The sequence below is a fragment of the Ranitomeya imitator genome, chromosome 1, assembly GCF_032444005.1.
Source record: "Ranitomeya imitator isolate aRanImi1 chromosome 1, aRanImi1.pri, whole genome shotgun sequence".
Taxonomy (NCBI): Eukaryota; Metazoa; Chordata; class Amphibia; order Anura; family Dendrobatidae; genus Ranitomeya; species Ranitomeya imitator.
The window spans coordinates 347,216,449-347,237,354 of record NC_091282.1 but is presented as its reverse complement, the minus strand read 5'-3'; the positions used below and the strand labels follow the sequence as shown (position 1 = coordinate 347,237,354).

Below are 20,906 nucleotides of genomic sequence, written 5' to 3'. Positions count from 1 at the left end.
CATAGTGACGGAACGGCCAACGGAATAATTTCAGTGCACGTGAGAAAGCAAAGATTAGTAGAAGTCAACCAAAGAAATTCCTCCTGCCATCCCGGACTATTGTTTGTTCGCACTCTGAGGAAGCAGTACTGCAGTAAGTAATACTCACGATGCACTCAGACATTGTATTAGAAGGACACAAATAAATGAGATGCTGTCTGAATGGCGCATGATCTAAATATTAAAGCAAGTAACATTGTCAAGTGACATAAATCCAGACTAGAAATGAGAAACTTTAGAAATTTTTGCAATGCATCTTTTCGCACTTAAATTATGAGTCATCTGAATGATTTCCCTTGGCTCCAATGCTCATTGGTGCATTTTAGATAAGAACCCTTTTGCACTCAAGTGTCATAAATCCATCAACCCAACCCCATCATCAAGATCTTCTAAATACAATGTCAGATGGGCCATGAAAGTTACCAGAGTTTCTTCTAAACAGAATCTAAATACTGCTGCTCATTTTTATCAATCCAATATTGATATTCGGTAACAAGGGAAAACGTTCACTGCACACTGAAGGCATAAAAACATACAGTGGGGCAAAAAAGTATTTAGTCAGTCAGCAATAGAGCAAGTTCCACCACTTAAAAAGATGAGAGGCGTCTGTAATTTACATCATAGGTAGACCTCAACTATGGGAGACAAACTGAGAAAAAAAAATCCAGAAAATCACATTGTCTGTTTTTTTATCATTTTATTTACATATTATGGTGGAAAATAAGTATTTGGTCAGAAACAAAATTTCATCTCAATACTTTGTAATATATCCTTTGTTGGCAATGACAGAGGTCAAACGTTTTCTGTAAGTCTTCACAAGGTTGCCACACACTTTTGTTGGTATGTTGGCCCATTCCTCCATGCAGATCTCCTCTAGAGCAGTGATGTTTTTGGCTTTTCGCTTGGCAACACGGACTTTCAACTCCCTCCAAAGGTTTTCTATAGGGTTGAGATCTGGAGACTGGCTAGGCCACTCCAGGACCTTGAAATGCTTCTTACGAAGCCACTCCTTCGTTGCCCTGGCGGTGTGCTTTGGATCATTGTCATGTTGAAAGACCCAGCCACGTTTCATCTTCAATGCCCTTGCTGATGGAAGGAGGTTTGCACTCAAAATCTCACGATACATGGCCCCATTCATTCTTTCATGTACCCGGATCAGTCGTCCTAGCCCCTTTGCAGAGAAACAGCCCCAAAGCATGATGTTTCCACCACCATGCTTTACAGTAGGTATGGTGTTTGATGGATGCAACTCAGTATTCTTTTTCCTCCAAACACGACAAGTTGTGTTTCTACCAAACAGTTCCAGTTTAGTTTCATCAGACCATAGGACATTCTCCCAAAACTCCTCTGGATCATCCAAATGCTCTCTAGCAAACTTCAGACGGGCCCGGACATGTACTGGCTTAAGCAGTGGGACATGTCTGGCACTGCAGGATCTGAGTCCATGGTGGCGTAGTGTGTTACTTATGGTAGGCCTTGTTACATTGGTCCCAGCTCTCTGCAGTTCATTCACTAGGTCCCCCCGCATGGTTCTGGGATTTTTGCTCACCGTTCTTGTGATCATTCTGACCCCACGGGGTGGGATTTTGCGTGGAGCCCCAGATCGAGGGAGATTATCATTGGTCTTGTATGTCTTCCATTTTCTAATTATTGCTCCCACTGTTGATTTCTTCACTCCAAGCTGGTTGGCTATTGCAGATTCAGTCTTCCCAGCCTGGTGCAGGGCTACAATTTTGTTTCTGGTGTCCTTTGACAGCTCTTTGGTCTTCACCATAGTGGAGTTTGGAGTCAGACTGTTTGAGGGTGTGCACAGGTGTCTTTTTATACTGATAACAAGTTTAAACAGGTGCCATTACTACAGGTAATGAGTGGAGGAAAGAGGAGACTCTTAAAGAAGAAGTTACAGGTCTGTGAGAGCCTGAAATCTTGATTGTTTGTTTCTGACCAAATACTTATTTTCCACCATAATATGCAAATAAAATGTTAAAAAAACAGACAATGTGATTTTCTGGATTTTTTTTTTCTCAGTTTGTCTCCCATAGTTGAGGTCTACCTATGATGTAAATTACAGACGCCTCTCATCTTTTTAAGTGGTGGAACTTGCACTATTGCTGACTGACTAAATACTTTTTTGCCCCACTGTACATAAGAAAGATCAAAAGGTTGGATATATACAAACTCATATCCTTTCAAAAGGAGCACATATTCTGTAATTCTTAATAGTTTTTTTTTTTGCCAAGGTGACAAATAAGGTTCTATAGATTAATATACATAGACTTTTTCAATCAATTTTTTTTTTACAAAGGGGCATAGATCCTCAACTGCCGTTACCATTGCAGATTTACTAGTATTTCTTCAATTGTCAGGTATACGAGACAATTATACCATCTGCAAACCTATTAGTCCCTCAGATCGAACCTGTATAGGATTGCTCAGCTTTTCTTGTGCTCACATCTTTAGTTACAATGTCAGTATGGAGATGTGCATTTGATGGATATGGCCTTTGTGCGCACACATTCATTTGCTGCATAGGGAAAGGTCAAATGAAGAAAGGACAAATATGGACTCTCCTGATTAATCAGTTTCCAAAGTTCAACTTACATATAATTTGACTACTATTACCATGAAATTGTTAATAAAAATAAACAAATTAATTAATTAATGAAACGATGGCATAGATTGACTCATAGATGACCTTATCACAACACCCCAGTAAGCTATTTTCCAGTGAAAAAGATGCCAATAATCTGTGCCAGTCTTTTCATATGTCTTTTTGCAGAACATTCAAAGAAACTGAGTGTAAGCATTATCTTTAAGAAATGGAAGGTTGAGAGAATATATTTTTTAAGTAATTAATTAAGCCGATTATCTAATATATAAAGCTGAATGTGTGTATGTATGTGTGTGTGTATGTCCGGGATTGGCATCTGCACCGTCGCAGCTACAGCCACAAAATTTTGCACTGTCACACGTCTGGACCCCGAGAGCGTCATAGGCTATGTTGTGAGGTGAAATTTTAACCCCGCGCGTTCCAATTCACCAAACCATTTTGCCCCTATCTACATAATGGGGAAAAAGTGAAAGGGAGGCAAATTGACAGCTGCCAGATGTGAACAAGGGGGACTTAAAGAGTGAGAGCGATGGCGCCAAAGAGTATATACCGTACATTTGCTAAGGTGGGGCCCCGACATGGGATACTCGCCACACATGGGGATATGAACACACACACACAAAATACGCCACACACCACCACGTGCTTGAACACATATACCAGCATACACATACACCAACCTCGCCACATAAAAGTCGAAACACAAAAGTCACCACTAAAAAACTCGCCACGCGCAAAATTCGCCACATGCAAAACTAGGCACACGCAAAACTCGCCACACGTGCAAAACTCACCACATGCAAAACTTGCACACGTGGAAAAATTGCCACATGTACAAAAGTTGCAACACATGCAAAAGTGGCCTCACACAAAACTTGCACATACTCAAAACGCACCACACATAAAACTCGCCATGCGCAAAACTTGCTGCACTAACCTGTCACATGCAGCTCGACACACAAAAAGTTGCTACACGCATGTCGCCACACAAAACTCATCTAACAAAAGTCGCTACATGCTTGTCGCTACACGCAACTCCACACAACCAACTTGACACATGAAACTCGCCCTAAAACACACACAAGTCTGGTATTATCCTTCAAAAATAAAAATCTGATTAATAAGCAGACAAACTACAAGAGCAACAAATGTGCCATATAGGAAATACGGCAGCTGTCAGTCACATGACCTGTCTATTATGTGTATGTGTGAGCTAATATATACTGCCAGGGGGGAGGACTTTCTGTTGGCTGGGGATTTATCAGGCTGCCAATTTAGCTTACAAATGCTGATGTAAAAATACTGACCAAATAATGTGTGAACGAGGTTTAATACAGGAGGAGATGACACACCGATATATACTATATACAGGGAAGATGACACACAGGTATATACTATATACAGGCACAGATGACACACAGATATATACTATATACAGGATGAGATGACATACAGATATATACTATATACAGGGGAGATGACACACAGGTATATACAGGAGCAGATGACACAGGTATATACTATATACAGGAGGAGATGACACATGGGTATATACTATATACAGGAGGAAATGACATACAGGTATATACTATATATAGGAGGAGATGACATACAGGTATATACTATATACAGGAGGAGATGACTTACAGGTATATACTATATACAGGAGGAGATGACTTACAGGTATATACTATATACAGGAGGAGATGACACACAGGTATATACTATAAACAGGAGGAAATGACATACAGGTATATACTATCTACAGGAGGAGATGACATACAGGTATAATATATATATAGGAGGAAATGACGTACAGGTATATACTATATACAGAAGAGATGACATACTGGTATATACTATATACAGGAGGAGATAACACATAGGTATATACAATATACAGAAGGAGATGACATGCAGCAGGTATATACTATATACAGGGGAGATGACATACAGGTATATACTGTATACAGGAGGAGATGACATACAGGTATATACTATATACAGGAGATGACATACAGTTGTATACTATATATAAGGGAGATGAAAACATGTATATACTGAGGGGAAAATGAGAGGTGTGAGGCGAAAATGAAAAGGTGTGAGTGCAAAATGAGAGGAGTGAGGGAAAATAGTGGAGTGATCGGAAAATGACAGATGTGAGGTCGAACTGACAAGTGTTAGGGGGGAATGAGAGGAGCGAGGGGGAAAATGAGAGCTGTGATGGGAAAATAAGAGAAGTGAGGTGCTATAAGTAACCACAGATATTTACTATGCCCAGGCAACGCCGGGCTCTTCAGCCAGTAATAAATAAAAAACAGGAAGCCCCAAATGGCACCAATAATACAGAATAAACTAAAAAGCACACTGAGTTTGTGATCGTACCACTTGCATATTCAGTATAGACATAGCAATTCCTATCAGCGGCCAGGCTTCTTTTATGGCATTCTCACACACCGTACTGGCAACCGTCCCTGCTAACAGCACACTATGACACCTGATTTACTCCAATTACCATTCACTCAATACATCATCACCCTCACTGGACAAGTCAATGAATGAAATCCAGGAAAGACATAAGGAAACTGCCTCTCTACATTCCAGGTATTCTGTCTGCCACATTACAACCCTCATCAATTTTACAGAATGAGGAAACCCCAACCCCACTGATATTGGCATACTCCTGATGCTGACATCCCAGCGATCCCCTAGTGAATGAGGGAGGAAGATTAATCTCTGCAATCCATGTGCTCATAGTAACGTGTACAGTTTAAGGAATATATATATTTGTGTATAAACATGTATAATGACTACAGTGACTACATACATTGGTACAGTATTTATATATATATATATATATATATATACATAGTAGTATAGTACAATATATATATATATATATATATATATATATACACATGTAGTAAGTGACTACATAAATGAGCAAAGTAACTACTCATGCACAGTATATATATATATATATATATAAATATATATATATATATATATATACACACACATATAGTGACTACATACAGGAGTACAGTATATATACATACATTAAGCGACTACATACATGAGGACAATATACATACAGTATATACATATTGTCACCCACACAGGTGGCGCACGTGGTTGGTGAACCCACTGTGCCATGGGTCCAGGCTTAACTAGGTGTAGTATAGCTAAGCGGCTACCTGGTGTTCACTCTAGCTCCTAATGGAGGAGTCAAGCTTGAGCTGCAGGTAGCCGTCAGGTACCACTCATAGGCAGTCCCCTGTATTGCAGCTGTTGATCCCAAGGGTCCCACATGGACTCGGACTCCGTTCAGACTACTGTTCGGGCTGGATGAATACTGACATGGAGTCACAGACAGGACCAGATTCAGAGACAGCTATAACAGTCTGGATACACTGAGTATACGTTCAGACACGGCTCTTGGAAACTGATGCACTGGCCACACAGACCAGGGGTGCAGGTTCAAGCACTGGCTGCATAAGGTCCAGGGGTTTGGGCTCAGGCACTGGCCACACAAGGAACAGAGGTTTGGGTTCAGGACCTGGCCTCACAAGTTCTAAGTGTTCGGGTACTAACTTCATGATACTAGGACATGGGATGACCTGGCAACATACAGTTACACACACTACCAACTACTAGGAATTTATAAGGGCTGCTCAGGCACCTCCCTAATGGGGAAGGTGCCTTTTATACAAATATGCCTCCAAGGCATGGCTGGGGGCATTAGACCATGTGCGCATTGCTCCTTTGAGAGCAGGGGAACATGCATGCGCACTAGTCGCGCTGCCGAGAGGTGCAGACACAAGAAGCAGGGAGCACACCACGTAGCCAGGGCAGTGAGTATGCTGAAGTACCTGTATGGAGGGGAAGGGGAATCATGCAATGGCACCAGCATTAGCGTTACACATACAGTTTAGTAAGTGACTATATGCATGAGCACAGTATATATATACATATAGTAGGTGACTGTATAAGCACATTATATACACATATATAGTAAGTGACTACATACATGAGCACAGTATATATATATATATATATATATATATATATATATATATAGTGGGTACGGAAAGTATTCAGACCACTTTAAATTTTTCACTCTTTGTTTCATTGCAGCCATTTGGTAAATTCAAAAAAAGTTCATTTTATTCTCATTAATGTACACTCTGCACCCCATCGTGACTGAAAAAAAAACAGAAATGTAGTAATTTTTGCAAATGTATTAAAAAAGAAAAACTGAAATATCACATGGTCATAAGTATCCAGACCCTTTGCTCAGTATTGAGTAGAAGCACCCTTTTGAGCTAGTACAGCAATTAGTCTTCTTGGGAATGATGCAACAAGTTTTCACATTTGGGGATCCTCTGCCATTCTTCCTTGCAGATCCTCTCCAGTTCCATAAGGTTGGATGGTGAACATTGGTGGACAGCCATTTTCAGGTCTCTCCAGAGATGCTCAATTGGGTTTAGGTCAAGGCTCTGGCTGGGTGAGTCAAGAATGGTCACAGAGTTGTTCTGAAGCCACTCCTTGGTTATTTTAGCTGTGTGCTTAGGGCATTGTCTTGTTGGAAGGTGAATTTTCAGCCAAGTCTGAAGTCCAGAGCACTCTGGAAGAGGTTTTCATCCAGGATATCTCTGTACTTGACCGCATTCATGTTTCCTTCAATGACAACAAGTCATCCTGTCCCTGCAGCTGAAAAACACCCCCATAGCATGATGCAGCCACCACCATGTTTCATTGTTGGGATTGTATTGGGCAGGTGATGAGCAGTGCCTGGATTTCTCCACACATACCGCTTAAATTATCACCAAAAAAGTCTATATTCATCTCATCAGATCTGAGAATCTTATTTCTCATAGTCTGGGAGTCCTTCACATGTTTTTTAGCAAACTCTTTGTGGGCTTTCATATGTCTTGCACTGAGGAGAGGCTTCTGTCAGGCCACTCTGCCATAAAGGCCTGACTGGTGGAGGGGTCCAGTGATAGTTGACTTTGTGTACATTTCTCCCTCCTGCATCTCTGGAGCTCAGCCACAGTGATCTTGGGGTTCTTCTTTACCTCTTTCACCAAGGCTCTTCTCCCACGATTGCTCAGTTTGGCTGGTCCCAAACTTCTTCCATTTAAGGATTATGAAGGCCACTGTGTTCTTAGGAACCTTGAGTACTGCAGAAATTCTGTTGTAACTTTGGCCAGATTTGTGCCTTGCCACAATTCTGTCTCTGAGCTCCATGGCCAGTTCCTTTGACCTCTTGACTCTCATTTGGTATGACATGCACTGTGAGCTGTGAGGTTTTATATAGACAGGTGTGTGCCTTTCCAAATCAAGTCCTATCAGTTTAATTAAACACAGCTGGCCTCCAATGAAGGAGTAGAACCTTCTCCAGGAGGATCACAAGGAAATGGACAGCATGTGACTTAAATATGAGTGCCTGAGCAAAGGGTTTGAATACTTATAACCATGTGATATTTCAGTTTTTCTTTTCAATTAAATTTGCAAAAATTTCTACCTTTCTGGGTTTTTTCAGTCAAGATGGGGTGCAGAGTGTACATTAATGAAAAAAAAAGAACTTTTTTGAATTTACCAAATCGCTGCAAAGAAACAAAGAGTGAAAAATTTAACGGAGTCTGAGTACTTTCTGCACCCACTGTTGATATATATATATATATATATATATATTTAGTACGTGACTACATGCATGAGCACAGTATATATATATATATATATATCTTTATATATATATTAGGTGACTATATAAGCACAGTATATATACACATATAGTAAGTGACTGCATACATGAGCACAGTATATATATAGATACATATAAGTGACTGCATAGATGAGCACATTATATATATACATACATATAAGTGACTGCATACATGAGCACAGTGTACATATACATATAGTAAGGGACTGCATAGATCAGCACAATATATAAGTACATATAGTAGGTGACTGCATATATGAGCACAGTATATACATATATATACATAAATATAGTAAGTGACTGCATATATGAGAACAGTATATATACAGTATATATAGTAAGTGACTGCACACATGAGCAGAGTATATATATATATATATATATATATATACACACATATAGTAAGTGACTGCATACATGAGCACAGTATAAATATATATACATATAGTAAGTGACTGCATACATGAGCACAGTATATTTATATATACTGTATATATACATATAGTTACTGCATACATGAGCACAGTATATATACACATATATTAAGTGACTGCATACATGAGCACAGTATATATAGTAAGTGACTGCATACATGAGCACAGCATATATATAGATACATATAGTAAGTGACTGCACACATGAGCAGAGTATATATATATATATATATACACATATAGTAAGTGACTGCATACATGAGCACAGTATAAATATATATACATATAGTAAGTGACTGCATACATGAGCACAGTATATTTATATATACTGTATATATACATATAGTTACTGCATACATGAGCACAGTATATATACACATATATTAAGTGACTGCATACATGAGCACAGCATATATATAGATACATATAGTAAGTGACTGCATACATGAGCACAGCATATATATAGATACATATAGTAAGTGACTGCATACATGAGCACAGTATATATACATATAGTAAGTGACTGCGTACATGGGCACAGTATATATATATAATAATAATTATAATAATTTTTATTTATATAGCGCCAACATATTCCGCAGCGCTTTACAAATTATGGTAAGTGACTGCGTACACGAGCACAGCATATATATACATATAGTAAGTGACTGCGTACATGAGCACAGTATATATATATATATATATACATATAGTAAGTGACTGCATACATGAGCACAGTATATATATATATACATATAGATGAGCAGAGTCCCTGGTCCAGGCTTCCCTCTTCTGCACGTGTCCTCTTCACCTTTAGGTGCCTCCCCCCAGTATCACACCCCACCTCACCTGTTGAAGCCTCCCCCTCCCGTTTGGGTCTTTCAGCTCCCCAGAGGATCGCCCCCCGCAGTCCGCGGTACTTACCCTCTATCTCGTCTTCGGGGAGCTGGGTGGGTGAGTGCTCTCTCAGTAATTCGGGGATAGTGTAGACCCCCCTGTACATTAACGCCGCCGTTACCGGGTGAAAAGGCATCTCTGCGGGCGAGGGGACACCCGGGGGCAGACACGACTCGCAGGGGCAGCATACGGAGTGACTGTCACCGAGAGACTGTCACCAGTGGATGATCACCAACACACAGTGCAGGCACTGTCACTGGCCGAGTGTCACAGGTGAGCTGCATGCGGGCACACCGTGGCTGTCACATGGAGAGGGTCCGCCACGTACTGAACGAATGTCAGGCTACAGAATGAGGGGATGTCTTATGGAGAGACAGCCAGCAGAGTGGCAGCATGTCACATGAGGAGACAGCAGAGAGAGCATAGCAATCAGAGACAGCTAGAGAGGCATGCTATATTAGGAGAGCGGTGAATGAAGAGCTGACAGAGAGACTCCTGTAGAGACGGCATGCGGTAGAAGTCAGGTAGACAGCAAGGACTAATGAGAGACCTCTGCACTGTGCAGCGACTGATGAAGACGGAGAAAGGGAGATGAGACGGGTGAAAGAGGAAATGTAGACAGTGAAAAAAAGAAGGAGTGTGGCAGGAGAGCAGGAAAGAGAGTGTGATCAGGAGCCTGGGAGACTGCAGTGAAGGAGAGAGGCAACAGGAGAGAGGGAAGGAGGAAGCCAGAATGAAAGAAATGAGAGGAGGGGGGACTGAGGATGGAGGGAGAAGGGGAAGACAGAATGGGAAGGAAGGGGAGATGGAATGAGGTAGGAAGAAGCAGGGATAGAAAGTGCACATAGGAGAACAAGGGGCCAGATGGAGGTAACTAGAGCCCCCTGTATATCACTACAGCCCCCTGTATATAGCTACATCCCCTGAATATCACTACAGCCGTCTGTATATCACTACAGCCCCCTGTATATAGCTACATCCCCTGAATATCACTACAGCCGTCTGTATATCACTACAGCCCCCTGTCTATTACTACAGCCCCCTGTATATCACTTAAGCCCCCTATATATCACTACAGCCCTCTGTATATAGCTACATCCCCTGTATATCACTACAGCCGTCTGTCTATCACTACAGCCCCCTGTCTATCACTACAGCCCCCTCTATATCACTACAGCCCTTGTATATCACTACAGCCCCCTATATATCGCTTCAGGCCCCTGTATATCACAAAAGCCCTCTGTATATAACTACAGCCCCCTGTATATCACTACAGCCCCCTGTATATCACTACAGCTCCTATATATAACTACAGCCCCCCCCTGTCTAGCACTGCAGCCCCTATATATAACTACAGCCCCCTGTCTATCACTACAGTCCCCTGTATATCACTACAGCCCCTATATAACTACAGCCCCCTGTATATCACTACAGCCCCCTGTATATCACTACAGCCCCTATATATAACTACAGCCCCCCCTTCTAGCACTGCAGCCCCTATATATAACTACAGCCCCCTGTATATCACTACAGCCCCCTGTATATCACTACAGCCCCTATATAACTACAGCCCCCTGTATATCACTACAGCCCCCTGTATATAGCTACAGTCCCTGTATATAACTACAGCCTCCTATATATAACTACAGCCACCTGTATATCACTACAGACCCCTGTATATCACTACAGCCCCTATATATAACTACAGCCCCCTGTCTATCACTACAGCCCCCTTATATAACTACAGCCCCCTGTATATCACTACAGCTCCTATATATAACTACAGCCCCCCCCTGTCTAGCACTGCAGCCCCTATATATAACTACAGCCCCCTGTCTATCACTACAGTCCCCTGTATATCACTACAGCCCCTATATAACTACAGCCCCCTGTATATCACTACAGCCCCCTGTATATCACTACAGCCCCTATATATAACTACAGCCCCCCTTCTAGCACTGCAGCCCCTATATATAACTACAGCCACCTGTATATCACTACAGACCCCTGTATATCACTACAGCCCCTATATATAACTACAGCCCCCTGTCTATCACTACAGCCCCCTTATATAACTACAGCCCCCTGTATATCACTACAGCCCCCTATATATAACTACAGCCCCTGTATATCACTACAGCCCCTATATATAACTACAGTCCCGTCTATCACTGCAGCCCCTATATATAACTACAGCCCCATGTCTATCACTACAGCTTACGTATATAACTACTGCCCCCTGTATATCACTACAGCCCCTATATATAACTACAGCCCCCTGTCTATCACTACAGCCCCCTTATATAACTACAGCCCCCTGTATATCACTACAGCCCCCTATATATAACTACAGCCCCTGTATATCACTACAGCCCCTATATATAACTACAGTCCCGTCTATCACTGCAGCCCCTATATATAACTACAGTCCCGTCTATCACTGCAGCCCCTATATATAACTACAGCCCCATGTCTATCACTACAGCCTACGTATATAACTACAGCCCCCTGTATATCACTACAGCCCCCTGTATATAGCTACAGCCCCCTGTATATAGCTACAGCAACCTGTATCACTACAGCCCCCTGTATATTACTACAGCCTCCTATATATAACTACAGCCCCCTGTATATCACTACAGCCCCTTTATATAACTACAGCCCCCTCTATAGCACTACAGACCCCTGTATATCACTACAGCCCCCTGTACAGTATATCACTACAGCCCCCTGTACATAGCTAGAGCCCCTGTATATAACTACAGCCCTCCCTATATCACTACAGCCCCTGTATATCATTACAGCCCCATGTATATCACTGCAGCACCCTTTATATAACTACAGCCCCCTGTCTATCACTGCAGCCTCCTGTCCATCACTACAGCCCCCTGTATGTAGCTACAGCCCCCTGTATATAACTACAGCCCCCTGTATATAACTACAGCCCCCTGTCTATCTCTACAGGCCCCTATATATAACTACAGACCCCTGTATATCACTACAGCCCCCTGTCCATCACTACAACCCCCTGTATATAACTACAGCCCCCTGTCTATCTCTACAGCCTCCTGTCCATCACTACAGCCCCCTGTATATAGCTACAGCCCCCTGTATATAACTACAGCCCCCTGTCCATCACTACAACCCCCTGTATATAACTACAGCCCCCTGTCTATCTCTACAGCCTCCTGTCCATCACTACAGCCCCCTGTATATAGCTACAGCCCCCTGTATATAACTACAGCCCCCTGTCTATCTCTACAGCCCCCTATATATATCTACAGCCCCCTGTTTATCACTGCAGCCCCCTGTATATAACTACAGCCCCCTGTCTATCACTGCAGCCTCCTGTCCATCACTACAGCCCCCTGTATGTAGCTACAGCCCCCTGTATATAACTACAGCCCCCTGTCTATCTCTACAGGCCCCTATATATAACTACAGACCCCTGTATATAACTACAGCCTCCTGTCCATCACTACAACCCCCTGTATATAACTACAGCCCCCTGTCTATCTCTACAGGCCCCTATATATAACTACAGACCCTTGTATATAACTACAGCCTCCTGTCCATCACTACAACCCCCTGTATATAACTACGGCCCCCTGTCTATCTCTACAGGCCGCTATATATAACTACAGACCCTTGTATATAACTACAGCCCCCTGTCCATCACTACAGCCTCCTGTATATAACTACAGCCCCCTGTATATAGCTACAGCCTCCTGTATATAACTACTGCCCCCTGTATATAGCTACAGCCTCCTGTATATAACTACAGCCCCCTGTCTATCTCTACAGCCCCCTATATATATCTACAGCCCCCTATTTATCACTGCAGCCCCCTGTATATAACTACAGCCCCCTGTCTATCACTGCAGCCTCCTGTCCATCACTACAGCCCCCTGTATGTAGCTACAGCCCCCTGTATATAAATAACTACAGCCCCCTGTCTATCTCTACAGGCCCCTATATATAACTACAGACCCCTGTATATAACTACAGCCTCCTGTCCATCACTACAACCCCCTGTATATAACTACAGCCCCCTGTCTATCTCTACAGGCCGCTATATATAACTACAGACCCCTGTATATAACTACAGCCTCCTGTCCATCACTACAACCCCCTGTATATAACTACAGCCCCCTGTCTATCTCTACAGGCCGCTATATATAACTACAGACCCCTGTATATAACTACAGCCTCCTGTCCATCACTACAACCCCCTGTATATAACTACAGCCCCCTGTCTATCTCTACAGGCCCCTATATATAACTACAGACCCCTGTCTATCTCTACAGGCCCCTATATATAACTACAGACCCCTGTATATAACTACAGCCTCCTGTCCATCACTACAGCCTCCTGTTTATAACTACAGCCCCCTGTATATAGCTACAGCCTCCTGTATATAACTACTGCCCCCTGTCTATCTCTACAGCCCCCTATATATAACTACGGCCCCGTGTATATCACTACAGCCTTCACTATAATGCCCCCTGCCCGGCAGGCGGCACCCTCACCTCAGATAAGAGCTTTTACTACCAGTCCTTATTTTCTATACACCATAAAATCTAGCCATCATGGTCACTGGCAGTCCTGACCTAGGTGACCCCCTGGCCATGCTGGGAGCTGCAGTGCGCTGCATAGTCCTGTGCCTCTGACATGACACATCACACACTGCACAGGGCAGAGGACCCGCACACATCCACAGTCTTATCTGCAATTTGCCATTGATGAGAGATTTCTTTGTGTCTTGATTTCCACATTGAGACATTGGAAGCTCGATGAAGAGAATACATTTTACTAGTGTTCTCCTGTGAACATGGACACAGCGTACACATGTACATACACCTATACACCTTATGGAAACACATTCATCATACAAGCCCAACTGATACATGAACAGAACACCTCCTTAGACAAATGTTTAAGGTTTTCTCCTTCATGATCCCATGCTCTCCCTATCTCACATCATATATACCATGATTTCTGCATACTGCTGGGGCATCAGGCACTTTTTTGTCCCTTACCATCTTTGCTAGGACAGATTGGAATTAATTACATTTTTTTCCGCCTTGTTTTCTAATATTGTGGTACTTGTGGAGTGAGAGAGTCCTGCCAAGAGTCAGACGTCTTGTGGAATTAATGGATAGGACTATCCCAAGCTACAGTTCCCATTACTGGTAGAGTAGACAATTCTGGTTTGTCACTTAAGTCATTGCGTCAAACAAATGAACCTTTAGAAGCTCAGGCTGGACTTCAAGATGTAACCATTTTAAGGGCAGCATTATATTCTATGGGGCTGCTTTGTACTCCTGTGTGGGGCTGCATTGTATTCTTGTGTGGGATTGCATTTCACTCCTGTGTGAGGCTGCATTATATTCCTATGGGGCTGCATTATACTTCTATGAGGCTGCATTATACTTCTATGGGGCTGCATTGTACTCTATTGGGCTGCATTGTACTCCTGCATGGGGCTGCATTATACTGCTATGTGGAGCTGCATTGTACTCCAGTGTGAGTCTGCATTGTACTCCTGTGTGAGTCTGCATTGTACTCCTGAGTGAGTCTGCTTTGTACTCCTGTGTGAGTCTGCTTTGCACTCCTGTGTGGGTCTGCATTGTACTCCTGTGTGAGTCTGCTTTGCACTCCTGTGTGGGTCTGTATTTCACTCCTGTGTGGGTCTGCATTGTACTCGTGTGTAAGTCTGCTTTGTGTTGTGAATTCTGTGGCAGAGCTCCCTCCTGTGGTCACAAGTGGTACTTCGGCTGATTCTCTCTGTGAGCTTCTGTTGGTGGAAGGAAATGGTACTGCGGCTTCTGAGTTTCCTCCCTCAGGTGATCTGGTGAGGTCGTTAGGTGCTTCTCTACTTAACTCCACCTAATGCTTTGATCCTGGCTTCCTGTCAATGTTCCAGTGTTGGACTTGCTTTTCCCTGGATCATTCCTGTGGCCTGCTGCTCTGCATAGCTAAGTTCTTCTTTGCTATTTGTTTGCTGTTTTTTCTGTCCAGCTTGTCTATTTTGTTGCTGGAAGCTCTGGGCGCAAAGGGTGTACCTCCGTGCCGTTAGTTCGGTACGGAGGGTCTTTTTGCCCCCTTTGCGTGGTTTTCTTTAGGGTTTTGTGTAGACCGCTAAGTGACCTTTCCTATCCTCGCTCTGTTAAGAAAGTCGGGCCTCACTTTGCTGAATCTATTTCATCTCTACGTTTGTCTTTTCATCTTAACTCACAGTCATTATATGTGGGGGGCTGCCTTTTCCTTTGGGGTATTTCTCTGAGGCAAGGTAGGCTTATTTTCTATCTTCAGGCTAGTTAGTTTCTCAGGCTGTGCCGAGTTGCATAGGCAGAGTTAGGCGCAATCCACGGCTGCCTCTAGTGTTGTTTGGAGAGGATTAGGGATTGCGGTCTGCAGAGTTCCCACGTCTCAGAGCTCGTTCTATGATTTTGGGTTATTGTCAGATCACTGTATGTGCTCTGACCGCTATGTCCATTGTGGTACTGAATTGCCTTTCATAACAGTACAGGAAGCCAAAAGTACTAATGATTCTCAATAGAGGGAAAAAAGAAGTTCTGAGACCATTTTTTTTTCTTTGCACTGTGTTTTGCCTTTTTTTTCCCCTAGACATTTGGGTGGTTCAGTACACAGGTGTAGCGATGGACATTAGAAGTCTGTCTTCATTTGTGGATCAGCTCTCGGCAAGAGTACAAAAGATTCAAGACACTATTGATCAGAAATCTATGTTAGAACCAAGAATTCCTATTCCTGATTTGTTTTTTGGAGATAGAGCTAAGTTTTTGAGTTTCAAAAATAATTGTAAACTATTTCTGGCCTTGAAACCTCGCTCCTCTGGTGATCCAGTTCAACAGGTTTTGATTATTATTTCTTTTTTGCGTGGCGACCCTCAGGACTGGGCATTTTCTCTTGCGCCAGGAGATCCTGCATTAAGTAATATCGATGCGTTTTTCCTGGCGCTCGGATTGCTGTACGATGAACCTAATTCACTGGATCAGGCAGAGAAAAATTTGCTGGCTCTTTGTCAGGGTCAGGATGAGATAGAGGTATATTGTCAGAAATTTAGAAAGTGGTCCGTGCTCACTCAATGGAATGAATCTGCGCTGGCAGCTATGTTCAGAAAGGGTCTCTCTGAAGCCCTTAAGGATGTTATGGTAGGATTTCCTATGCCTGCTGGTTTGAATGAGTCTATGTCTTTGGCCATTCAGATCGGTCGACGCTTGCGTGAGCGTAAATCTGTGCATCATTTGGCGGTATTACCTGAGCTTAAACCTGAGCCTATGCAGTGCGATAGGACTTTGACCAGAGTTGAACGGCAAGAACACAGACGTCTGAATGGGCTGTGTTTCTATTGTGGTGATTCCACTCATGCTATCTCTGATTGTCCTAAGCGCACTAAGCGGTTCGCTAGGTCTGCCACCATTGGTACGGTACAGTCAAAATTTCTTCTGTCCGTTACCTTGATCTGTTCTTTGTCATCGTATTCTGTCATGGCATTTGTGGATTCAGGCGCTGCCCTGAATTTGATGGACTTGGAGTATGCTAAGCGTTGTGGGTTTCTCTTGGAGCCCTTGCAGTGTCCTATTCCATTGAGAGGAATTGATGCTACGCCTTTGGCCAAGAATAAGCCTCAATACTGGACCCAGCTGACCATGTGCATGGCTCCTGCACATCAGGAGGTTATTCGCTTTCTGGTGTTGCATAATCTGCATGATGTGGTCGTGTTGGGGTTGCCATGGCTACAAGCCCATAATCCAGTATTAGATTGGAAATCCATGTCGGTGTCCAGCTGGGGTTGTCAGGGGGTACATGGTGATGTTCCATTTCTGTCAATTTCGTCATCCACCCCTTCTGAGGTTCCGGAGTTCTTGTCTGATTACCGGGATGTATTTGATGAGCCCAAGTCCGATGCCCTACCTCCGCATAGGGATTGTGATTGTGCTATCAATTTGATTCCTGGTAGTAAATTCCCAAAAGGTCGACTGTTTAATTTATCCGTGCCTGAGCACGCCGCTATGCGCAGTTATGTGAAGGAATCCCAGGAAAAGGGGCATATTCGCTGTCATCGTCACCATTAGGAGCAGGGTTCTTTTTTGTAGCCAAGAAGGATGGTTCGCTGAGACCTTGTATAGATTACCGCCTTCTAAATAAGATCACGGTGAAATTTCAGTACCCCTTGCCATTGTTATCTGATTTGTTTGCTCGGATTAAGGGGGCTAGTTGGTTCACCAAGATAGATCTTCGTGGTGCGTATAATCTGGTGCGAATCAGGCGAGGAGATGAATGGAAAACTGCATTTAATACGCCCGAGGGTCATTTTGAGTATCTAGTGATGCCATTCGGACTTGCCAATGCTCCATCAGTGTTTCAGTCCTTTATGCATGACATCTTCCGAGAGTACCTGGATAAATTCCTGATTGTGTACTTAGATGACATTTTGATCTTCTCGGATGATTGGGAGTCTCATGTGAAGCAGGTCAGAACGGTTTTAAAGGTCCTGCGTGCTAATTCTTTGTTTGTGAAGGGATCAAAGTGTCTCTTTGGTGTGCAGAAGGTTTCATTTTTGGGGTTCATCTTTTCCCCTTCTACTATCGAGATGGATCCTGTTAAGGTCCAAGCCATCCATGATTGGACTCAGCCGACATCTCTGAAAAGTCTGCAAAAGTTCCTGGGCTTTGCTAATTTTTATCGTCGCTTCATCTGCAATTTTTCTAGTATTGCCAAACCATTGACCGATTTGACCAAGAAGGGTGCTGATTTGGTCAATTGGTCTTCTGCTGCTGTGGAAGCTTTTCAAGAGTTGAAGCGTTGTTTTTCTTCTGCCCCTGTGTTGTGTCAACCAGATGTTTCTCTTCCGTTCCAGGTCGAGGTTGATGCTTCTGAGATTGGAGCAGGGGCTGTTTTGTCGCAGAGAGGTTCTGATTGCTCAGTGATGAAACCATGCGCTTTTTTTTCCAGGAAGTTTTCGCCTGCTGAGCGAAATTATGATGTGGGCAACCGAGAGTTGCTGGCCATGAAGTGGGCATTCGAGGAGTGGCGTCATTGGCTTGAAGGAGCTAAGCATCGCGTGGTGGTATTGACTGATCATAAGAACTTGACTTATCTCGAGTCTGCTAAGCGGTTGAATCCTAGACAGGCTCGTTGGTCGCTGTTTTTTGCCTGTTTTGACTTTGTGATTTCGTACCTTCCGGGCTCTAAAAATGTGAAGGCGGATGCTCTGTCTAGGAGTTTTGTGCCCGACTCTCCGGGTTTGTCTGAGCCGGCGGGTATCCTCAAGGAAGGAGTAATTGTGTCTGCCATCTCCCCTGATTTGCGGCGGGTGCTGCAAAAATTTCAGGCTAATAAACCTGGTCGTTGTCCAGCGGAGAGACTGTTTGTCCCTGATAGGTGGACGAATAAAGTTATCTCTGAGGTTCATTGTTCGGTGTTGGCTGGTCATCCTGGAATCTTTGGTACCAGAGAGTTAGTGGCTAGATCCTTTTGGTGGCCGTCTCTGTCGCGGGATGTGCGTGCTTTTGTGCAGTCCTGTGGGATTTGTGCTCGGGCTAAGCCCTGCTGTTCTCGTGCCAGTGGGTTGCTTTTGTCCTTGCCGGTCCCGAAGAGGTCTTGGACACATATCTCTATGGATTTTATTTCAGATCTTCCCGTTTCTCAAAAGATGTCAGTCATTTGGGTGGTCTATGATCGCTTTTCTAAGATGGTCCATCTGGTACCCTTGTCTAAATTGCCTTCCTCCTCTGATTTGGTGCCATTGTTCTTCCAGCATGTGGTTCGTTTACATGGCATTCCAGAGAATATCGTTTCTGACAGAGGTTCCCAGTTTGTTTCAAGGTTTTGGCGAGCCTTTTGTGGTAGGATGGGCATTGACTTGTCTTTTTCCTCGGCTTTCCATCCTCAGACTAATGGCCAGACCGAACGAACCAATCAGACCTTGGAAACATATCTGAGATGCTTTGTTTCTGCCGATCAGGATGACTGGGTGTCCTTTTTGCCTTTGGCTGAGTTCGCCCTTAATAATCGGGCCAGCTCGGCTACCTTGGTTTCGCCATTTTTCTGCAATTCTGGGTTCCATCCTCATTTCTCTTCAGGACAGGTTGAGTCTTCGGACTGTCCTGGTGTGGATGCTGTGGTGGACAGGTTGCAGCAGATTTGGACTCATGTAGTGGACAATTTGACCTTGTCCCAGGAGAAGGCTCAACGTTTCGCTAATCGCAGACGCCGTGTGGGTCCCCGACTTCGTGTTGGGGATCTGGTTTGGTTATCTTCTCCTCATATTCCTATGAAGGTTTCCTCTCCTAAGTTTAAACCTCGTTTCATTGGTCCGTATAGGATTTCTGAGGTTCTTAATCCTGTGTCTTTTCGTCTGACCCTTCCAGATTCTTTTTCCATACATAACGTATTCCATAGGTCATTGTTGCGGAGATACGTGGCACCTATGGTTCCATCTGTTGATCCTCCTGCCCCGGTTTTGGTGGAGGGGGAATTGGAGTATATTGTGGAGAAGATTTTGGATTCTCGTGTTTCTAGACGGAAACTCCAGTATCTGGTTAAATGGAAGGGTTATGCTCAGGAAGATAATTCCTGGGTTTTTGCCTCTGATGTCCATGCTCCCGATCTTGTTCGTGCCTTTCATGTGGCTCATTCTGGTCGGCCTGGGGGCTCTGGTGAGGGTTCGGTGACCCCTCCTCAAGGGGGGGTACTGTTGTGAATTCTGTGGCAGAGCTCCCTCCTGTGGTCACAAGTGGTACTTCGGCTGATTCTCTCTGTGAGCTTCTGTTGGTGGAGGGAAGTGGTACTGCGGCTTCTGAGTTTCCTCCCTCAGGTGATCTGGTGAGGTCGTTAGGTGCTTCTCTACTTAACTCCACCTAATGCTTTGATCCTGGCTTCCTGTCAATGTTCCAGTGTTGGACTTGCTTTTCCCTGGATCATTCCTGTGGCCTGCTGCTCTGCATAGCTAAGTTCTTCTTTGCTATTTGTTTGCTATTTTTTCTGTCCAGCTTGTCTATTTTGTTGCTGGAAGCTCTGGGACGCAAAGGGTGTACCTCCGTGCCGTTAGTTCGGTACGGAGGGTCTTTTTGCCCCCTTTGCGTGGTTTTCTTTAGGGTTTTGTGTAGACCGCTAAGTGACCTTTCCTATCCTCGCTCTGTTAAGAAAGTCGGGCCTCACTTTGCTGAA

The 20,906-nt window shown here is 43.7% G+C and overlaps 1 protein-coding gene across 1 annotated transcript in view; it reads right to left on the bottom strand.

Moving 5' to 3' along the window:
- Window positions 1-10,416, bottom strand: part of CABP7 (calcium binding protein 7) — a 285,079-nt gene extending 274,663 nt beyond the window's left edge. Inside the window, exon 1 of the mRNA XM_069760076.1 lies at window positions 9,737-10,416. Coding sequence (XP_069616177.1) covers window positions 9,737-9,845 — 109 coding nt within the window. The 5' untranslated portion in view covers window positions 9,846-10,416. The remainder of the gene's footprint in view (window positions 1-9,736) is intronic.
- Between the last annotated feature and the right edge of the window lie 10,490 nt (window positions 10,417-20,906).